The sequence below is a fragment of the Neopsephotus bourkii genome, unplaced genomic scaffold (assembly GCF_033783945.1).
Source record: "Neopsephotus bourkii isolate Nb327-2 ecotype Australia unplaced genomic scaffold, CSIRO-AGI_Nbou_v1 NB_1765, whole genome shotgun sequence".
Taxonomy (NCBI): Eukaryota; Metazoa; Chordata; class Aves; order Psittaciformes; family Psittacidae; genus Neopsephotus; species Neopsephotus bourkii.
In genome coordinates, this window is record NW_026902239.1 from 9,751,803 (window position 1) to 9,772,543 (window position 20,741).

General features: G+C 42.9%; 1 protein-coding gene across 3 annotated transcripts in view; it reads right to left on the bottom strand.

The window, feature by feature from the left end:
* The window catches only part of RNF217 (ring finger protein 217), a 62,366-nt gene extending 41,717 nt beyond the window's left edge, over positions 1 to 20,649 (bottom strand). For all 3 annotated transcript variants that reach the window (XM_061378415.1, XM_061378416.1, XM_061378417.1), the window contains exon 1: positions 19,672 to 20,649. In XM_061378415.1, the coding sequence (XP_061234399.1) occupies positions 19,672 to 20,346 (675 nt within the window). In that variant the 5' untranslated portion in view covers positions 20,347 to 20,649. The remainder of the gene's footprint in view (positions 1 to 19,671) is intronic.
* Positions 20,650 to 20,741: the final 92 nt, after the last annotated feature.

Consider the following 20,741-nt stretch of genomic DNA (forward strand, 5'->3'; position numbering starts at 1 on the left):
TTCTGGCAGGACCAGTAGGACAGAAAACTGGGCTGACAGTCCCAATAAAGGACTTCCCCCAATGGTCAAGATTTCTAGCACTCGTTAAATCAAGTCTCAGCATTTTTCTCAGCAGCAAGAGATCAAGCTCAGTGACCTTCACACCCTCTTATTCCCAACCAGACAGGGAAGGATGGCAGAAGCAATTGTCCAGAGCTAGTCCCTGGTGCTCCTACCTGCCTTATATGATCAGCTGATGTCCCACTGTGTAGCTGTGCAACTCCATTTCCTACAAACACAAAGGCTTACTAGACTCCCAGTACCAAATAACTAATGATACAAACATTAAGATGACACCTCTGAAATTCAGTGGTTAACCGAATGAAAGCCACTCTTTAACTTTCCTCCCTCCCATACGCTATGTGTTGCCTGCACAAATTGAAGATGACATAGGTGAAACAGCTGAAAGAACGCATAGAAGACTAATTTTATTTTTTTTTGTTATTTTGTCAAAATTTGTGGCTGGGCTTATTTATGCAAACAGCAAGAAAAAAAGGAGCTAAACAAACCTCTTAAAGTCTGTATTAATCTTTTAAAATTGGGTCACGGGTAAAAATGAGAAATCTGAAAAAGTAAAAGGATGCTTACACTTAAATGCTTAAGTCACTTTCAAGCAATGATAAGACAGTGTCAAGGGAAAGTTTAAGAACATTTTATGAAATCAATTGGATTTAATCAAATGTCTTTTATTAAAGGAAAAATTAATCCTTTGTTGTATGGTGGTGCATATGGTATCCTAATTTTAAAGCCATTTTTAATAATGAGGTCTCTGGAGTCTGCCTTCAACCTCTACTGAAGTACATGTCCAATACAAGCATTTTTATGTAAGTATGCTAAGACTTGTAGAAGACTAAAGAAAAGACTTCTGTTCTACTTAAACTGTATGTAAGAGCGCTGTAGACTTCCACTGATCAGTGATTCACCCAAATGATCAGTTACATCTCATGCTTTCACACACAGAACAATGATGTAAGTTTTGCACAAGAAACAACTTATACAGGAGGTAGTTTTACAAAAATCACATCAGGAAAACAGTAAACATCATTAAAATCAGAAAAAAGAAACCCCACACCAGAGCTGATTGCCATATAATCTGTACATTGTGTGCCAAGTCTCCAAAGTACAAATGGCTTTGTGCAAGTTGCAGTTCTGTTTGATTTCTCATTTACAAAACTGTTTTAAGTAAGACAGAACAGGTTAGGAAGTCTTTCACCACAAAGAAAGAATGATAAACCAGAGATCTTAAAAGCATTTTTTAATGTGCAACCTCAGCAATTTCTGTGCACTAAACCTCTAAAGAAAGCTTTTAATTTCTCATTACAAATAAGAATGTCTTTTCCTTACGTCACTGATTTACCACAAAGCAGAGCTCTTAGAGACTGAGCGCCAAAGGCAAGTTCACAAACTGAGTCACTGCAATAAGTGGTCATCTGTGAAAAGTCTAAATTAGGGGACTTCGCCAGAATTACCTTGGAAGGTTCTAATACTGCCAAGAAAAAAAAAAAGTCATTTTCCTACCTTAATTATTGCATTATCCTCTCTCATCTCACAGCTCCTAGATTTATGAAATCTGTAATAATCCTCTTCAAAACTAGATGTATGAAAGAGTATCAGCTTCTACGCTCTTTCAGTAAGCTGGAAGTTGACTGTCATCTATAGAGGAACTTCACCAATAGCTGGACTAGGCAGTCATTTTATGCTCTTCAGCTGCTAGAGATCTGCCTAGGAGAAATTTCATCCTAGGCAGAGGAAATGCAGACAGCAAGCAGATCCCTGTAGCCTGCAGGCAGCCTGCTCCAGCTAGCAGATACCCTGTCTCTCCCCTCCCCTGCTTCCCACATCTCCTCTGGTCCTTCTGTGTCAGGCCTCCTCACACCAGATTGTTTTTATCCTTCACTAAACCAGCCCTGGTTAGCCTTCATCCTCCACATCAGAAGCCTGAGAGGATTGCCATGGGTATGCAGACTGCCTTCAGCTACCACATTGTGGCACTGCATCCACAAACAAGGCTTCCTATCCCATTCAACTTCATTCTTCTGCCACCCCATCCTGCTGTGCTTACTACATTTTGGTTCACCCACTCCTCCTGGCCAGCAGTAAAGTAACACGTATACACACAGAAAGTGCCACCATTACAGGGGTCTAAAATATCCAGGTTGGACAAAAAGTGAATCTTGCTCAAGTCTCACAAGACCGAGACAGCTTGATGCTGGCAGCATTACTAAAGAGTTAAACCAGTCAATGAAAAAAATGTTTAACTGCATGCTTAACTGAAGTTTTTCACCAAGTATCATTTGATTCCCTGCGTATAATGTTTACAAACACAAAGGAAGTCAGACATACTGCAATGCTGAGTTTCCCACTCAATCACTGAAACACTAAAAATTTGTAGTGAAATAGCCTTAATATATTTCAACATACTGGCAGGAATAACAAAACAAGTAGGTTCTCTAAACTTCACTCTCTGAGGTATCCAAAACAACTTTTTGTTAGGATCTTCCCCACGGATTCAACTGGGATGGAACATTTCCATTTGGAAGAAACCAAGATCTATTCTAACAGCAGATAATCATAGAATACTTATAAATTGCAATTGTGATACATGAGGATACTTAAGGGGGAAAAAAATGCACTTCCTGAATTTGTGTGGGACATTAACAATTTTCCTCCTTAGCTATGACAGCAAATAAACATCTTATGATGGAAGGTGGTGGATTCATGTCCTATAAGGGCCTAGACAAACTGCATACACAGTACTGACTGCTGTGCAACAGAAGTAGATTTAAGAGACCCTTGGAAAGTAAAAACCTGTTGAGCCACAAATTTAAGTGCAGTACAGCAAAGGAATCCTGGCCAACCAGCAGAAACTGTTCAAGAGATCTAACTAGAAAAGTGGAGAGGAAAGAAAAGAAGAAGAAAAAAAAAAAAAACAACCCAAAACACCCAACCCCCCCCCCGCCCCCCAAATCAACCAAACCCAACAAAATCAACCAATTAAAAAAAAATAATAAAATGGAGTGGAAAGCCCATGAGAAGAGACTAGGTTTGTTTTGTTTAACTGACACTAAGTTGGAAGCATCACAATTCTGCCCATATTCCAGGAGTATTTCCAAAGGTGTGAAAATTCAGAAGGAAATTAACAGTAAGAGTCCAAACACAAAAATCCAATGAAGCTATGCAAAATATATATACTGCCTCTTTTATGGAACAATCTGTAGTTTAACTGCAGTGTGAAGGTTTCGTTATCATAAATATTTGTGTTGTTACAGTAGTCAGTGTCATTCGATACATTATTTACAGGTTCAAGGAAATTTCAACAATTTACAGTTTTCAAGAAAAAAAGGATTTTTAGACTTTTACAAGTTTACAACTAATTTCAGATGAAATCATACCAAACCCCACCATCTTTGCCTCAACTTTTTTGAGAAAATAGGATATTTAAGATAGATTAAACTGGAGCTATAAATAGGCATGATTTCAAGCTTTTTCCACTGTGGTCACTATAGGACAGCTAAGACTCATAAACTACCCTAATCCTATATTTTTCCAGTTTAACAGAAAAAGCTATGAGCAGTTTCTTGTTTGGCTGGGTTTGCAACACGCAGTATTAGCACAATTAATGGATCTGCGGTACAACCCAAGACATAACAATATACAGTTAACTCTTCCAAATCCTAAACCCCACAGACTATTGCACTTGAGGCAGTAGTATGCAAGACTAAAAGCAAGACTCAATTCCTTAGTGACACGTTGTCTAAATTGGGTCGTGTCAGCTGCAATTTCTTAAATAAAGCCCATTTTCTTTCTGGTCTCTTTAGTGCAGCCCTACCTGCCCAGTTGTATTTGTCACTTCCTGCACGAGCACTTGAACACCAAGGTAGAATCAAACCACCTCTTATTACATCCAACACAGCATGGGGGTTTAACTGAAGCATGAAAGCTGCAACTGAGCAAACCTCTCCCTTGCACCATCACACATAAGGGTGCCCCCTGTGAAACACTGAACAGCAACTCTACTGCTTCAGAGAGAAACTAACTCCTTTTCCCAACACTCTCCTACACCCAACCAAACTATGTTCAAAGAAAAAGACAGGAGGGGGAAAAAAAGGAGGAAAAGCGGACTCCACCCTCTTCTCCTGGCTTCTAGAGCTTGAGACAAGAAAAGGGAGAACAAAATCAGTAACTCATTTGCTACTTAAGGGATGGGGTGTCTTCCAAAATCTTTTTGTAACAATCAATGCAACAGTGAGATAATGTCCTGTTACAGGCTTTTATGATTTTAAACTTTCAACTGCTCCACTTCACCACCAAAAATATCTCTATAGTAGAAGCATAGGTTATTGAGCTTGATCTTCAATATCAGCATGCTGAAATAGCAGTTGATTAAGGGTAACATAGGCTAGTCCAGAACTCCAAGCCACAAGTAACAATGCTCCCCATGACCTGTAGTAAAGAGGGACAAAAATCCCAACAAAAAGCTGTAATTTCACTGCTGTGAATACAGCTCAGCTGCCCCTCCAGAGGTGTACAGCAACAGCAAGTAATGGCGAACAGCTTGTTAAGCCAGCTGTAACTGATGTGTCAAAGGTTCAACCTCGGCTTAAGTGTCTCAGTTTAACACCATGGAGTGACACCACCACTGTAAAGGCTGGCCAGCTCTCTAAGGAATGTGCTATGCAGATCATACTTGCTCAAAAAGCAGATGGACAGACAAAAGGATGTGACATCTGATTACAATGATCCTCCTGCAAGAAAGTCTTTCTCTCCTGTCAATTATACATTGTCAGGAATTAAAACAAGACAAACACTCCAACAGTATGAAACAGGTAAGAAGAGTCCATGGCTCAGCAACAATTCCTCTCCCCACCCCCAAGTCACACAGCACACAACAGTTGTTAAGACTTTTTCCACTACAAAACTTTCATTTTAATGGCAGTGATGAATAATCCATAATGTGACCAGGTTAGCCTTAATTTGTATAAACACCTAATTTGTATAAACACCTACCTTTGCAGAGCACTACTGCAAATACTGTACACAAAAAGATCTCTATGGAAAGGAAATACCATTTTAAAAAGCTGCAAGTGGAAAGGAAGCTCATCCAGGAAAAGGAAGGAGAAAAAGAGCAAAAGTTGGAAGCTGGTACAAACAGAGGTCACTTTCCAGGATCTTAACAGCACTCAGTAGATAAGCATATACCTTTTGAAGAAACTCAACTTCCTGCCATATATAAAGGCTTTATAACCCACTTGAAATACCTATCAGCCAGCCATTTACTTCATTTCATCTGCTTTTTCTTATTCCTTGGGCAGTACTTCTGTGATTTCCAAGCGTCTCAACAGACTGTTACACAATATATATATTATTTTATATATCCAGATATAGTCCTTATCCATTTTTCCACACAGCTTACATACATGAAGTGATCCCTTTAAAAAATCACAAAATTCCAGAAATATTTTTAATGTTTCAATGCCTGCTGGTGTCAGCATATATCAGCCTTCACCTTTGTGTCAGGTTTTTTCGAACTCAGAAGTAGCTTTGTTATGATCAGACTAGTGCCCAATATTGATTTTGGAACAAAAAAAAAATAAAAAAATTGTATCAGCATGAAATTTATGTTCCCAGACAGACTTCACTAGTAAACTCAGAGACACCAAGTGAAACTAAAACCCTGCAAACCAGTTTAGTCTGGCATAAACTTAACAAGGATTGAATAAAAATGTTCGTTAATGGTACACATTCTTCAAAAGTGCAAACACATGCAAGACAGAAAACATGTTTGCTTGGCTACCCACCATCTACCTCTGTGTAAGATTTGTTGATTTTCCCTGATGATCTAGCTTCTGCATGTAGCAGCTACAAAGAGCTTCAAGAAGTCCACTCAGGCAGCTTGCAGGTATATTTTGTGATGACTACAGAAACACGACACTCACTGCATCTCAGTAGCAAAGCCCTCCCTGTGTACACCAGGCCAGGCACAGAGCCAGGATGGATTTAACCAAATTCCCAAATGAATCTCCTTGCAACCACCCTGAACTACCGAAAGACTATGTGGCCACCAAAATACGTACTTTAAGGATACTAAAATCCTTCCACAAAACTTGTCAGATATTGGTATCAGAAACTGGATTAAAAAAAAAAAAAAAAAGAAAAAGAAAAAAAGCTTTAGAATGAGACATCAGGAGATAAATTCAGAATGATGATGCTGCAGCCTGTCAAGTGAAACATTCAACTAAACTGAAGACTAACAGAAAGACCAGGAAGTTCAACAACCAGCTATCACCTTCCAGTAATTTACAGCACATTCACCCAGATGCCAACCGTAATATCACCAAAAAAAATAAATAATAAATTTAAACAAACCCCACACCCATACCACCAAATTTCAGAGACTGGTTTTCAATGTTACATAGATTTTCTTTGGTACCTTCACCATCTGTTCTGTTGTTTTCACGTAAAAGAAATCTGTGGAAACTAAAACAAACAATCACTGGTCTTTGCTAATTGTTCTTTCTCTTGTGAGTTTCTTTATATAACAGCCTGCATGAATTCCCCAGGAGAGTTATTTCACAAAGGCATCCTCTACAGCCTAGGTCAACTCAGGTAACAGTCTCTCCTCTGCCAGCAGAGGGAACCACTTGGAAATTGCTCCAATTCTGCCAGATCAGTCTAACAGAAAAAAACAGTAACAACAAAACCCAAACAAAACAAAACAATCACACCACAAAACACACACACACACACACACACACACACACACACACACAGAAAAAAACACAACAAAACCCCCCACAACCACCCCCCCAAAAAAAACACCAACAAAAAAAAAACCCACAAACCAAATAACCCCCCAAAAACCCAAACAGACTCAAAACCACAGGTTTAAATTTATTTTAAAGCCATTTCTCTTAAAAACCCCTGGACTCAAGCTTCTCAACACAGCGCACTCTGAGAAGCGCAAGTGACCTTCCCATCCAACCAGGACAAATTCAGCACATAATGGTGCCACACAGCAGTGACAGCACCAAAGGTGATGGCTTTGAGAACTGCTCAGATACTGCACCCTTCTTACCAAATTCATAGACTAGAAGGGCTCTCCCAGGTCTCACCTTTATATCCTAAATATACAGGCTCACACTGATTTTTAGCCTAACTCGATTCATTGCAGTTTTTATAGTTTGTATTGTGCCAAAACTCCTTTAGAGCTGCCTATCCAACTTAACCCTTCTTGAATTTAAGAGGGCAGTCTTTTCTCCTCCCAGTTCTCCTTAGGTTAAAATAAACAATTCTGCATGTGCACAACAGCACTTTTCTCACTGCAGTCCCCCCTGGTTCCTGCTGTTTTTCTTAAATCCTGTTGCCCGAGATCCAAAATAAAGCCTTGCCACATACAACAGCCTCATTGCTCTTGTCTCTTTATTATATCCTTAAATCGCATTCACATTTTTAGCGGTTCCATAATTATTATTTGCATCATCTGTCATCATTAACCCAGGTATCTTGCCTCCTACTAATGTTCCAACAGTTGGGCAAGCTACTACTTGAAAAATTAAAATAATAATAAACCCCCCTCTTCTTTACTCTCTCTTTTCACCTTAAGCTCTGATAAAACAAATTTCTCCTAGATCAGAACTCAATACATAAGCTAGATGGTAAGCTAATATCAGAAAACTTACCATCTGGTGCCAGCTCATTACCGAGGCCAGGACAGAGGACCCCCTCCTGGTCTCCTCTCTTTTCCTCAAACCAGAGTAAACAAGTATCTCAATGCTCCTCACTAAGAAACATGCTTCCAGCTTCTGAAAGCTGTATTTACACCCCATTCATGACAATGCACATGCTAGAAATGTGGGTTACATACAGCTTTAAAAAAAATAAAAAAAATCTGCACCCTTGTAGAAATAGGCACCTAAACTGTAAAAAATACACTTACAGAAACATAAAAAATCAATTAGAGTGGAAAACAATATACTGGAATAGTAATGAATTCATTTTGGTTGTCATCTTCAAAACAAGTTTATTTTTTTGTACTTGTACCAAGAGACCACATGACCATGTTCAAAAGAACCTTCACCAGGAAAGATCTTCAGATGATGCACACCAGTTCTTTCACAACAGTGCTGCACCTTCTTCTGCTGTGCATTTTTAAGTAATATCATATTTAATAACAATCATAGAATCATAGAACAGTTAGGGTTGGAAAGGACCTTAAGATCATCTAGCTCCAAACCCCCTGCCATGGGCAAGGACACCTCACACTAAACAGTGTCATCCAAGACTCCATCCAACCTGGCCTTCAACACTGCCAGGGATGGAGCATTCACAACTTCCCTGGGCAACCCATTCCAGTGCCCTCACGGTAAAGAACTTCTTCCTTATATCTAACCTAAACTTCATCTGTTTAAGTCTGAACCCACAAGAAAAAGTCTTTAGGCATTTTGTATCTTTGCAGAAAAACACACACACGCACCCCAAACCAAAGTAATTCCCACAACCCACACAGTAGAAATCAAATAACCTTCTGCCATTTTGAGCTCTGCACCTCTTCACTTGCTATTCAAACAGATAAGGAGCTCTCTTTTGAGAGGCTGTCCAGTGCAGGAAGAATTTCTCTTTCATGAAAATAATGATCATACTTGGCACTCTTTGACTGCAGCAAACTAAAGCTGCTGAAACAAGCAAGATCAAAATAGAGGTTCCTCATCTGCAAGCATATCCACATGAATAATTTGTAGAACTGCCTTAGGAATAATCCATTCCATGTTACAGAATACTTGGGGATGCTTTAAAATTCCAGCTAGTCAAGAACTTCTTATTTAATAATGCCACAGGCAGCAGAGATAGGTACCAGCCTGGGCGGGACCGGGAACCTCACTGCTGTGAGCAGCTCAGAGACTCTGGACAATGCCACTATGCCTGCCCAAGACCTGTTGGTGCAGACACTAGACAAGCAGTGACTTCCGCCTGGATTATGAAAGAGGAAATGATAAAGCAATAGGACCAAATTGCAGGTTTGATTTCATTGAGCTCCAGTGAAAACCAATATGTGCTGTCATCTGGAACATGGTCTGTCCTCTTTCCTCACTCTGCCTTTTCAATAGCTTTGTTCCGACAGGTTGTCACAGCTGTCAAAACAAAGGCACTGCCTTGCCATGGACATTTCATTCAGTACCACCCTGTGGTGGAATAAACATTTACACAATATGTATGAGACAATTAGGAACTGGATAAGACTACAAGAAAGGGAAAAAAAAAAAAAAGATTGATTTTTTTTTTTTTTCTGCTGGCAGATCAGATGATGCATAAATGGTAGGGAAAAAGTTGCATGTTGGGGTCAGCAGCACTGCTAGCTAAACAGCACTGCTAGAACTTCTACAGCTTTAGACTTGTCTAAAAGCTGGTCTAAAGCTTTAGACTTGTCTAAAAGCTGGTCTAAAGCTTTAGACTTGTCTAAAAGCTGGTCTAAAGCTTTAGACGTCTAAAAGCTGGTCTAAAGCTTTAGACGTCTAAAAGCTGGTCGTTTGGGTGTTAAGCTGGTCTAAAGCTTTGGACGTGTCTAAAAGCTGGTCTAAAGCTTTGGACGTGTCTAAAAGCTGGTCTAAAGCTTTGGACGTGTCTAAAAGCTGGTCTAAAGCTTTGGACGTGTCTAAAAGCTGGTCTAAAGCTTTAGACGTGTCTAAAAGCTGGTCTAAAGCTTTAGACTTGTCTAAAAGCTGGTCTAAAGCTTTAGACTTGTCTAAAAGCTGGTCTAAAGCTTTAGACGTGTCTAAAAGCTGGTCTAAAGCTTTAGACGTCTAAAAGCTGGTCTAAAGCTTTAGACGTCTAAAAGCTGGTCTAAAGCTTTAGACTTGTCTAAAAGCTGGTCTAAAGCTTTAGACGTCTAAAAGCTGGTCTAAAGCTTTAGACAAGGTCTGCGTTTTCTAGTACAGGAAGAAAAAAGAATGAGATTCAGAACTCATTTTAGATCCTTAATTTACCAGGAGTGCTGCCTTGACCCTGTCTGACTACCTGTCCTGGCTTGGGTGAGGTCCTCATGAAGCACCACCCTCTGGGATACTTCAGGCAGGACTTTTTAATCAGTTTGCTCACCCTCTTCTGCCTTTGCTGAGGGAACTGAATAAGCCGCCGCCTTTTCCAGAGCCAGAGTGGTTTGGGTTGGAAGGGACCTTAAAGATCATCCAGTTCCAACTTCCCTGCCATAAGCAGAGAAAGCCATGCCTGGCTGGGCATAAACCACCACCCTTCGGCACACTAATCAACTGCATCAGAGACACTAACAAAAAAAGAATAACAGATCAAGCCTTTACATGAAACACCCTGTGCAGAGGCAAACACACTTGGCAATATCCACCAGTAATCATCAGAACTCACTCCAAGGAAGGTTTAAATCTTAGAGACTGGGAAGATGTAACTCATTTTAAATTACTAGCAACTCCAGATAATGCCTTGAATGACTGGGCATCTTCAGAAGTTTGAAAATTACTCTTTAAGTATTACTAAGAACTACAACAGAAATGTGGTTGAATATATTTTCAATTACACAAATGGATGAAAGTTTCTGAGGTTGCTTAACTTCTACTGTCCCTCTGTGAGGAAAATGGGGTCCATTTTCCAAGCTATGGAATGGGAAGCAAGATACGTGTGCACTTTGAAATATTTAAAATTCAACAATGTCTTTCCCTTCAGCCTCACTTTGAGGTATAGATGGCCATTGTATATGTCACTGTAAATCACTAACAGCAACAATATTGATACAGAATGTCCAGTGTTTTACTGGTGATCTTCTGCCTTAATCTGAGTAGGATTAATTTGCCACAATAAAATATACTACCACCAGCACAATTCTGCCTGGAGTTCCAACATCTACATTTTGTAGTTGGTATGCAACACTGGCATCTAATCACTACATGGCATATTTGCTCTTTCTTGGATCCATCCATTCAAAGAAAAAAACCAAAAAACATTTAAGTTGCACATTCCCTTCCCTTTTTAATCTGCATGCTAATACCATGAAGTTAACTAAGCAGAGTTTCCAAACTATTGCACCATTCAGCTGCACACACACTTGATAAAGCACTGAGGAGTTTACATACTTCTTCCATAAGGCCTCTAAAGGAGTACTTCTAAGCAGACAAATTATACCTGGCACTGCACAGGTGTGCTGGAATGCAAAGACATTAAGTGCCCTCTCCCCAAAGCACACTTGCATAGCAAGTGACTTTAAAATAGATAAAAGCATTAGGAAGCCCTCCCCCACCATTGCTGTGCTCCCATATGGCAGCAACAGTACTGACAACAGTAAAGTACTTCTTTTTGCTTGTTCAGGGAAGTGCCATTTCTCACAGCACCTCTGTAATCGCATTACAGACAGCACGCTGCACACACCTTCTACACCCCTCTCTGCTGCCCATAGGGTATAAAAGTCTGCCAGCAGTCCGGTAAAACACTAACCCATTATTTTCCTGGAAATTCTACACTTTAAACTGTGCTAAAAATCCTTTTGTTATTTTTTTTTCCTTTTTTAAGGTTAGATTTATTTCCTGCCATCCAATGCCAGTAATAGAGGTAGTCCTGTTTTACTTTCTGGCCACTATTTACCACAAAAACTGGCCAGTACTCAGCTGCAGGTTTAAACAGAGGCATAAGATCCACCTGAGACATGGAAGCCACAAGTCCTCATGATTTTGGGGTTTTTTTTGTTTGTTTGTTTTTATATGAAAGCTTATCCTAAGCAAGCCCACCTTCTGGGGCAAACAGATTCTTGCAGCATCATCAAGCCCTTCCCATTCCAGCAATCTTCTCGCTCTTCTTCCTTCCTCGTATTGTGCGAGTAACCCCACAGAGTCACATCACAGCTGAAACCATTTGGACAGAACTTCCCTTTCCTACAAGCTAAAGGGGAAGGATCATTTAGATCTCCATCCTACAGCCCTTGAGCTGATGCACCACTATTCCTACGAGATCAGGGAGCCAAGCCAATTAAACTGGAGAGCCACCTGCCTTTGTTGCTATTCGTATCACGTCAGTGATGGAAAACAATACACAGTGGCATCAGAATGACTAGGCTTGAGAAAGTTAAACTTTGCTCCTTCTATTTTTTAATACAAAATCCAATATAGTTTATACTATATTTAAAAACACCACTGGGAAAAAGAGTCCACAGAAGGGGAAAGGTACTTTTGTTATTATTATTTCAAACAGTTATTTCTTATAAAACAGACATTTGCAGTTTTACAAGTGCACTACAGTCTACTAGCAAGCTCGTCTGGAAAAGGAAGTGGGCTAGCTTTAGAAATTTCTTTATCTTTTCATGAAATTGTAATCTAGGAAGTGCACAGCCTGTCTCACAATTAAGAAAATAAACAGGAGCAACCATACTTCCCCAAAAGCTTGTCAATGAAAATATACACCAATCTTGAATTGAAGCAGTGAGGTAACTGCTGAGGTAAATATGGCCTCCAAACCTGTTCAGCTCTAAATCTGGTTTAAACTATTGTTAAACTTCTGACCTCTGCACTGAAATTCTTAAAGTCTTCTTCTCTATGAGTAAAGCTTTGAATTTGTTTTTCATACTAATCTTTTCCTATTTCACTTGCATTAAACAACTGCTCTCTCAAGGCCTACATACTTATACAATAAATGTATGTGTGCCATAGCAGAACAACATACACTTAATAACTGGCTATTCAACAGGAATGCTGTTATTTTTATGTTCACTTTAGCTTCCAAATAAAATTCATTTCTTTGCCATACCAAAAATTTTTCAAGTACTTAAAAATGGACTCAAAAGTTATACAGCCTCTTTTTCACTCAACAAACGTATGACTTCTTCTCATATAGAAAAAGTGACAGGTACTTGGCTAATAAAATCCTTTAGACGAGGACTTTCTTATATACAAGTTATAAAAAAAAAAGTATTAAAAAAGAGAGACAGCGAGCAAGAGAAATGTAAGTGTAAGGAGCTAAAGCATACTGTAAATCTGATAAACCAGCATAAGTAAATAATGGGGAAATAATGCCCTTCTTCACCAGTTTAAATTCTTTTGAAGAAATTACATCCCTTACAACTCAATCATTTTGACAATGTACTCACATCCTGGCCATGTAAGATACATACTTTCCTCGAGCCTGCCTGGTTTAAACAGCAGGAAGCAAGATATTTGTACAAGAAGAAGAGAGGAATAAAGGGCCAAGAGGCCCCAGAGCAGTTGGAAGAACAGTTGTTCTGGGTGGAGAAAAAGAGGAATGGGGCAGAGGTGAGCTGAAGGCCTTCCCAACACCCATTTAACTCCTTTATTTCTCTTTGTTTGGGCAATTAAAACCCAAGAGTTTGGTCTTCAACTCATTTCACTTTAAAATGCCTGGACTGAGTTCAGACCTGTGCCTGGTAGCTCCTGGTGGGAGCAGCAGGAGCAAAGGCACCCCACAATCTACTCATGGCTCAGCCTGGCCATGGTACCCAATGCCAACAGCACCGACACACTGGCAAGGTGTAACATACTGGCTACATGAGGCAGCTGAAAAGAAGGGCTTCGACTTCACAGAAAGTCTGAATTTTCAAAATTAGATTTCAACCAAAGATAAAACAAAATCAGTTCTCCGTCTCCCACTGAAATTTCACATTCATAGGAAGTCTTTACCCTTCTATCAGCTTTACTATCAACACCAACAAATTCATGGCACCATTGTAGGATTTGCCATTTACTCTCACCCCTTCCTACCTACATAAATAATTTCATGACACTACTTATCCTCACCCCAGTAATGCAGGCTTTCCCCCCATTAGTGAAACCCTGCCTGCAACTGTTCAAAGGTGACACCATTTTTCTATTTCCAACATCTCTGATCTTAAAGAACAGAGCTTTCAGGGAAATCTTAGCTATAAAAATAGCCACTCTTTTCCCCCTTTATACCATAATAAGAAACTATGATCATCACATATTCCAGCGCCACATCTGGAAGATTCAGCCAAACAAGAGGAAGTCATAGCTATCCATTGCAGCTATTTCTACACAGGCTACAAACATACCGCACAAAACACTTAAGAGGGACTAAAAGCCAGCTACCTGCAGCCTAGTCAACCTTAATGCTTACAGTCTTAAAGGTATTTGAGTGTCATCCTGAACTGTGACAGAAACCCCTGGGCAGCTGGCTACGCAGCAATATTTCAGCACTGGCACTGCATGCAACACATCAGGAGAACAGGACAGGCTTTCACAAGCTGTTGAAAATGACAGTGAAGTTCAGGTGCTGCTGCAGCTTACGGACTGGGTCTATCTGCCACATCCTTCTCCTCCTACTTGGGAAACACAGCCATCTTACAGTGGCTGAAGTGGCTGGTTCAGTTTAGAAACCCTGTAATCTAGCAAGTAATACATTCTCTTCTCCTGCAACTCTTTAATCCTTTGGAAACATCTGTGTTCTTGCAACGTAGCTGGAGGATGGTCATTCATTGCGCCATCACCTCCTGGCAGTCACTCTGCAGCCATCCTAGTAACCTGCTAGCTAGCATCAGAGCACGGGTTTGTATTAATAACCTTGCAAACACAGTTTCTCCCTCACTGAATGACAGAGGCCCTTCTGAGCTCTGGTCTGACTCAGGGCACATGCAGCTCATTAACCATTAGATGATTCAGACCTTGGTGCCTATGCTTCTGCTGGCTGGTTTTCATCAGCAACCAGACTATAGCTTTGAAAGTGTATCATTTATATGATACCATCAGACACCTGAAGAGGCACACAGGTGTCAGTCACTGGTTCCAAGCTGGTACTAGTTTAAGGCAATACATACTGCCCCCAAATTCTCTTCCCTATGTGGCTTTATAATCACATTCACCACAAAAATTCTGACTGGAACAGCCTGCTGCTTTTTTCTCTCCAGGTCTTTCAGCAAGAGGTCATGCACAGAAAGAGGGTCAAAACCAAGACCTCAAGTCACTGAAATAGGAAGACTGGTAACAGGTCCTGGGCAGAGGGAAGACAATCTCCACGTTTCATCCTCAGGAGACAAGAGCAGGATTTTAGTCCCACCAAAACCAGCCATACACAAACACTGGTGGATGCAGCCCTTCCCTGTCTCCAACATTCCTCTCCCATTTACTCATAGCCACTAATCTCATTAGAGTTCCTACCTATAGTTAAAGCAGCATAATATCTGATCAGGAATATAGTATGTTGTTTTAAATTAACCCCTTTAATGTAAGAATGATTGTTCCAAGAGAACTGTAAGATTTACAGAATAAAGCATCGCTAATGAAATAGGGTCAAAACAGGATTATCAAGTTTCCAAATTTGCATGAAGAAAAAGCAGGCAGTCAAGTAACCAAAGTTTCCTATAAAATGGCTGTAAAAGTTTCACAGAAAAGTGAAACAAGTACAGATACAATTATATATAGCTTTGAGTATTTATTATAGAACACTGTACTTTACTTTATAGATGTTAGGAAACAGCAAGTATCATTTTGGTCTAGTCAATACTTGATAAAAAGTGAGGAGCAAGATTGTTCTGAACAGCACTACTCAGGTTTGCAGATTACAGAGATGAGAGAACACATTTAAATCTTGGCCTCTTTACCAGTCCAGGGCAAGTTACATATAAAAACCTAGTTAAACTTTAGGTCTTCTCCCTCTCTTCTTCAATCAAAATTCTTCCCATACCTATTTGTTTATTTTTAGAGGAAATTTCCAAACATACCCTGACCCAGACACACAAGTAAACAAAAAGCAAAACTCCCTCTGACTCAGACATGCAACCAGGCAGAAGAGGTTAGGAAGTGAATCACCCATTTAGCAAACCTATGTGTGCACACAGCTTCTGGAGTAACTCGGGTCTGGTGCAGTGTTAAATGCACAGGAAGATGGGAAGTGAAGGAGATAAAAATGCAGTATCACACCTGTAAGATCAAGTGCTCCGCTTCTCCCTGCCCACCCCTCCCCATCATTCCCCACATCAATTCCATCCCCAGTTTGTATGCTGGATGCACAAGCATAGAAGCACACAGCTCCCAGCTGAAGGGGAACTGTTCTTCCACCCTTCTGACCCCAGCCTCACTGGACACACACCTGAGAGCCCATGAAGATGGGCCTCCCTGAGCACCATGGTTCTGGAAGAGCACTGACATTTCAAACACATTCTTCAGCCTTATCCATTTTACATTTGCAAATGGACCCCATCAGTTCCTGGAGACAGAGCTTGCTGGGATCTGACACAGGCTCTTTGGGACCCACACCAGATCCTGAGGTGCAAAAGCCACCACCTCTTTCATGCTGACCTACCACCTATACCTACCCCTCCTTCAATTTCTCTGGGTCCAAGAGAATAAAGTCATAGAATTTTTTTCGTAAATGGTAGATAAGTGTTTGTCATCAGATCCTGAAAAGCCCTGAGGGGTCTGCGAGTATTAGCTATTCTTTCTCCTGGCCTAAACTGAGGCAGAGGTAAAATTACATGATTTACCAAAAGCCAAGCTGCAGATCAGCTTGGGCGCTCCAGGCTCATCTGCTAAGTTTCTGCTTCAGCCATGAAATCTTTGAAAGAGATTACGCAGCATGGTGCCCAGTGATAAGAAAGACTGGATTTGAACTCTAAGGACCTTCAGATGAAACATTCCTAAATCAATTACTTTCATTTTCCATCATGCCAGTATAACATTACAGTGAACTCTGCACTTGCAGTATTTTCACCTGGATAATCTTTTCAACAATGCCTAAAACTTCAGCTGATTTTCTGATCCATAAAGCGCTCCAATGCAGAAGTTTTGATGCTATTCCATGTTTGCTTAGAAGAGGGTAGAGTGAGTCAACAGGGGTTTTACTTTGCTACTCCATGAAGCATCATTTCAGAAATCACAATGAAACCGTCATCAAGAATCCAGCTTGCTTCGGTGGGAAAACACACATAGACATGAAAGAATACACAAATTATTTTAAGTATTATACTTCTGCCAACACACGATATTTTCAGCATGAAAGACCACTCCTCCAGAGACATTTGGCCAGTATCCTCTCAAATGAAGGGCAGAGATTGCTACTTCTCTGACAAGAAAGATCTAAACAATGCACGTTGCTGTTTGCTGCTTTGGGTTTTGTTTAGTTTTGTTTTCAATTTCAGGTACATCCCTAAATCAAGCTGACTGTATTCAAACGTAAGATCTGTTAAGATTTTCAAACAGAAACAGCTTTTCAACATTTGCTCCTTTTGAACTTCAGTTTTGGTTGTTTTTTTTTTTTTTTCTACACAATCTGCTAAATCTCAAAGACGAAAGGCCACTATTTCTATCCTACACTGCCTTTCCACACATCCTTCCCAGAAATTCCTCTAATATAACTGGCATAGAGAAGTCTTTCCTCTCTCCTCAGGATGAGTCACAGGATCCTTCCAGTGCACAAAGGAAAGATACATCACTTCTTGTTCTTCTCAAAGAAATATCACTTTCTTGTTCTTTTCAAAAACGAAGATAGGGACAGAACACATTGGACTGATACTTGTTATTTGTTTCCCTTTTCCTTGAACAAATTTATCAAACAGCTAAAATTCTGCCTGGTCATACCAGCATCTGGAACAACATGCTCACAGAAGTGCTCTGAATCAAGATCAGTATCCCTGCTGTAGACATCCCCTCCTCCATATCAGTATCCCTGCTCCAGCTTTTATGTATAGAAATAAGTACCCATATGGCTATCTGCCAAGCAGACCTTTTAATAGCTGCTGGGATAAGCTTTGCAGAGTGTTCAGCAATAGTAGCAGCCTCCCTGAAGAGGGCATCCCTGCACATGCATCCCACAGCTGGCCAATGCTAGCCCCACTTCACAGGGCATATACCTGATTCCCAGGCCAACCAGCTATTTCAGCCACCAAGCTCCTGGATCATTCTCCAAGAGTCCTGCCTAAACCAGGCAGAAGAGTTCTCTGGTATGGCTTTAGCTATCAGATCACATAACCTCCATTAGATCATTGTAAGCTGCAGGAACATGCAGAAGCTAGAGACCACCCTGACATCACACCACTTTGCAATTTCCAGCTTCAAAGCAAGACAATTTTCTGAAACGTGACTTCAGTGGCAAGTACAAAGGTGGCGCAAAAGTGCACAGACAATATACTCTTAAAAACTTGCTGAGAGCTGCCAGTCCACCACTTAACTACAAGCCAAACCACTCTGGGCTCTGTCTACGAAGTCCTGAAGAAGCTTATTAAGCGCTGCCGAGTTTCAGTCTCACAGGAAACATACAAAGCACAACTCTGCATCTTCTATCCATCAGCTCCCACATTAAACAATTCCTGTTACCTGAACATAAAGAAGGTGATCCACAAAAACACCAGGGAGTTTACAATGAACCAGAACAAATGCAACCAGCACTAGTAAATGTTACATAGTCTACCAATGCCCTGAGAGAAGCACGTTTCACTTCAATCAGCAAGTACAACTTCCAAGCAGTGAAATGTCCCCTGGTCAAAGCAGCCTGACAACTATTTACAGTGTGTTGAGATAGCTGTAACTATCCATCCTGTCCCTACACACAAAGCCCAGTGGGAGCACAGACTGCCCAGCATGCCTCCCAGCCCCAGCAGGTGTAAAAAAATCATTCTATCAAATGATTTTTTTTCTATCAAATCAAGCAGACCCCAAAAGTCTCTGCTGAATAACAAAGGTGATAAGCAAAGGGTTTGTTTGGCTTTGTTTTTCCCACATACCCACACTTGTCCCATTGCTCTTTGGGTTTAGGGCGTGCCTACACCAGCAGCAAAAACGTTGCACAAGTGCTCTGGGATGCTGAACTGGCTACTAAAACCACTGACAGAGACAGCACTGTGCTTTCAAGCTGTTCATTTCAGTCTGAAACAGCGGTTCTGACAAAACAGTGACGAAGATATAAGCAGCCTGTACGTGAGTAGCTGTTTACCCAAGATGAACAGCTACCTGCCCAAGATGGAAAATTTAATGTGTTTGGCTTTGTTTTTTCTCCCCCAGAGAACTTCTTATTGTAGTAACCGCGGTCCTTCACGAAGAGTCAGACAGAGCCCCCCACTATTTTAATCTTACATAATTGGCATAATACCAAATACGATATATTCTCACAGGAACAGGCCGAGCAGCTGCATCAAGGGCATGGCAAACACCCGCACGTACAAGTGGCAGCATAGACAAAATCCCCAGCCTCTGACTTCAGGAGTCATCTCAGAGGCGGCTGCTAACCCTCCCAAACTGTTCCTTATCCTTCCTTGCACTCCTCTTCGAAGGAAACGGGTGCCAGACACGTAGCAGCAAGAATCTGACAATTTAAAGAAAAAAAAATCCTTTAGAAGACAAGGCAGAAAAGCCACCACCAAACAAACCGGCTACGTAACAAGGCGCAAACACTTGAAGAACAAATGGTCATTAAACCAACAGCTCACATGCAAGCAGGCGGCTGCCAAACGCGCTCCGTTCGGGAAAGGAAAGGTTCCTCCTACCCCACGCCACGCCACCGGGGATGAACAGGCCGGCCGCGGAGCGATGCTCCGGTCCGCAGCCCGACCTGCCGGAGCCTCACGCCCGACAACCGGCAGCAGGAGGGCGAGCTGGGGCTGCGCCTGCACCCCTCAACAGTTTCCCCCCTCAGCACAACTTAGGAGCGCCTGCTGCGCCGTACCTGAGAGCTGAGGTACCTCCTTAGGCAGTCTTCGCACACCGCCTTCTTGCAGCACGACAGGGGCTTGATGGGCTTCTCCTCCAGGCACACACGGCAGCTCAGCACCAGCAGCGGCCCGAACTCGCCAGCGATCAGCCCGGAGAAGGGCTCGGGCAGCAGGTACAAGTCCACCACCTCGATGCTGCCGCCCGCCGACAGCGGGTCGCCGTCTGCCACCACCCCGCGCCGCGCCAGGGGCTGCCCCGCACCTTGGCTGCCGCTGTCCGTGCCGCCGCGAGGGGAGGCGGGGGCCGCCGCCGGCCTGTCGTTCTCCACACAGTAGACTGTGCAGTACAGTTGCCGCCGGGAGAGGCGGCGGCAGCCGTGGCCCCCCTCCGGCCCCGGCCCCGGCCCCTCCTCCGCCAGAGTCGCCGGCTCCTCCGCGGCTGGCGGCTCCTCCGGCCCGGCCACAGCCTCCGCCTCCTCCTCTTCGGCCCCTTGCCGATCAGGGCTGGGGGCGGTCGGCGGCGGCTCCCCACTTCCCCCCGGCTCGGCCGCCTCGCCGCCCGGGACAGCCTCTCGCGGCTGAGGCGGGTCGTCCGGGCTGAACTCCCAAGGGCGTCCGGCCGGGCTCGGCGGCGCGGTGGTGGCGGCGGCCGCCCGCGGGGCACTCAGCGAGCTCTGTTGCTCCCCCATCGCCGCCCGCCGTCGCTCCTTCCCATACAGCCGCCTCCCGGCCCCGCTTCTGCTTCCGGGTCCCGAGCCCCACGGCCCGCCGCACCGAGCCCCGCGCCGCCCGCCCGCGGGCGCTAGTAGCCGTCGCCAGGCCTACTCCCCACGGGACTGCGGGGGTAGAGAAAGGGAGCGAGGGGTGCCGCTCAGGTCAGCGCCGCCAGCGGGGTCTCGGCCGGGGCCCGGCCCCCATGCCGGGGAGGACGCGGGCGGCCGCAGCTGGTGCTGCGGGGCAGCGCGCCCAGCCGCGCCTCGCAGCCGCCCCGGCCCAGCCCACCCCTCGTGTCACCGCCCCCTGCCTGCGGCAGCCTGGCCCACCCCTCGCGTCACCGCCCCCCGCCTGCGGCGGCCGCCCCACC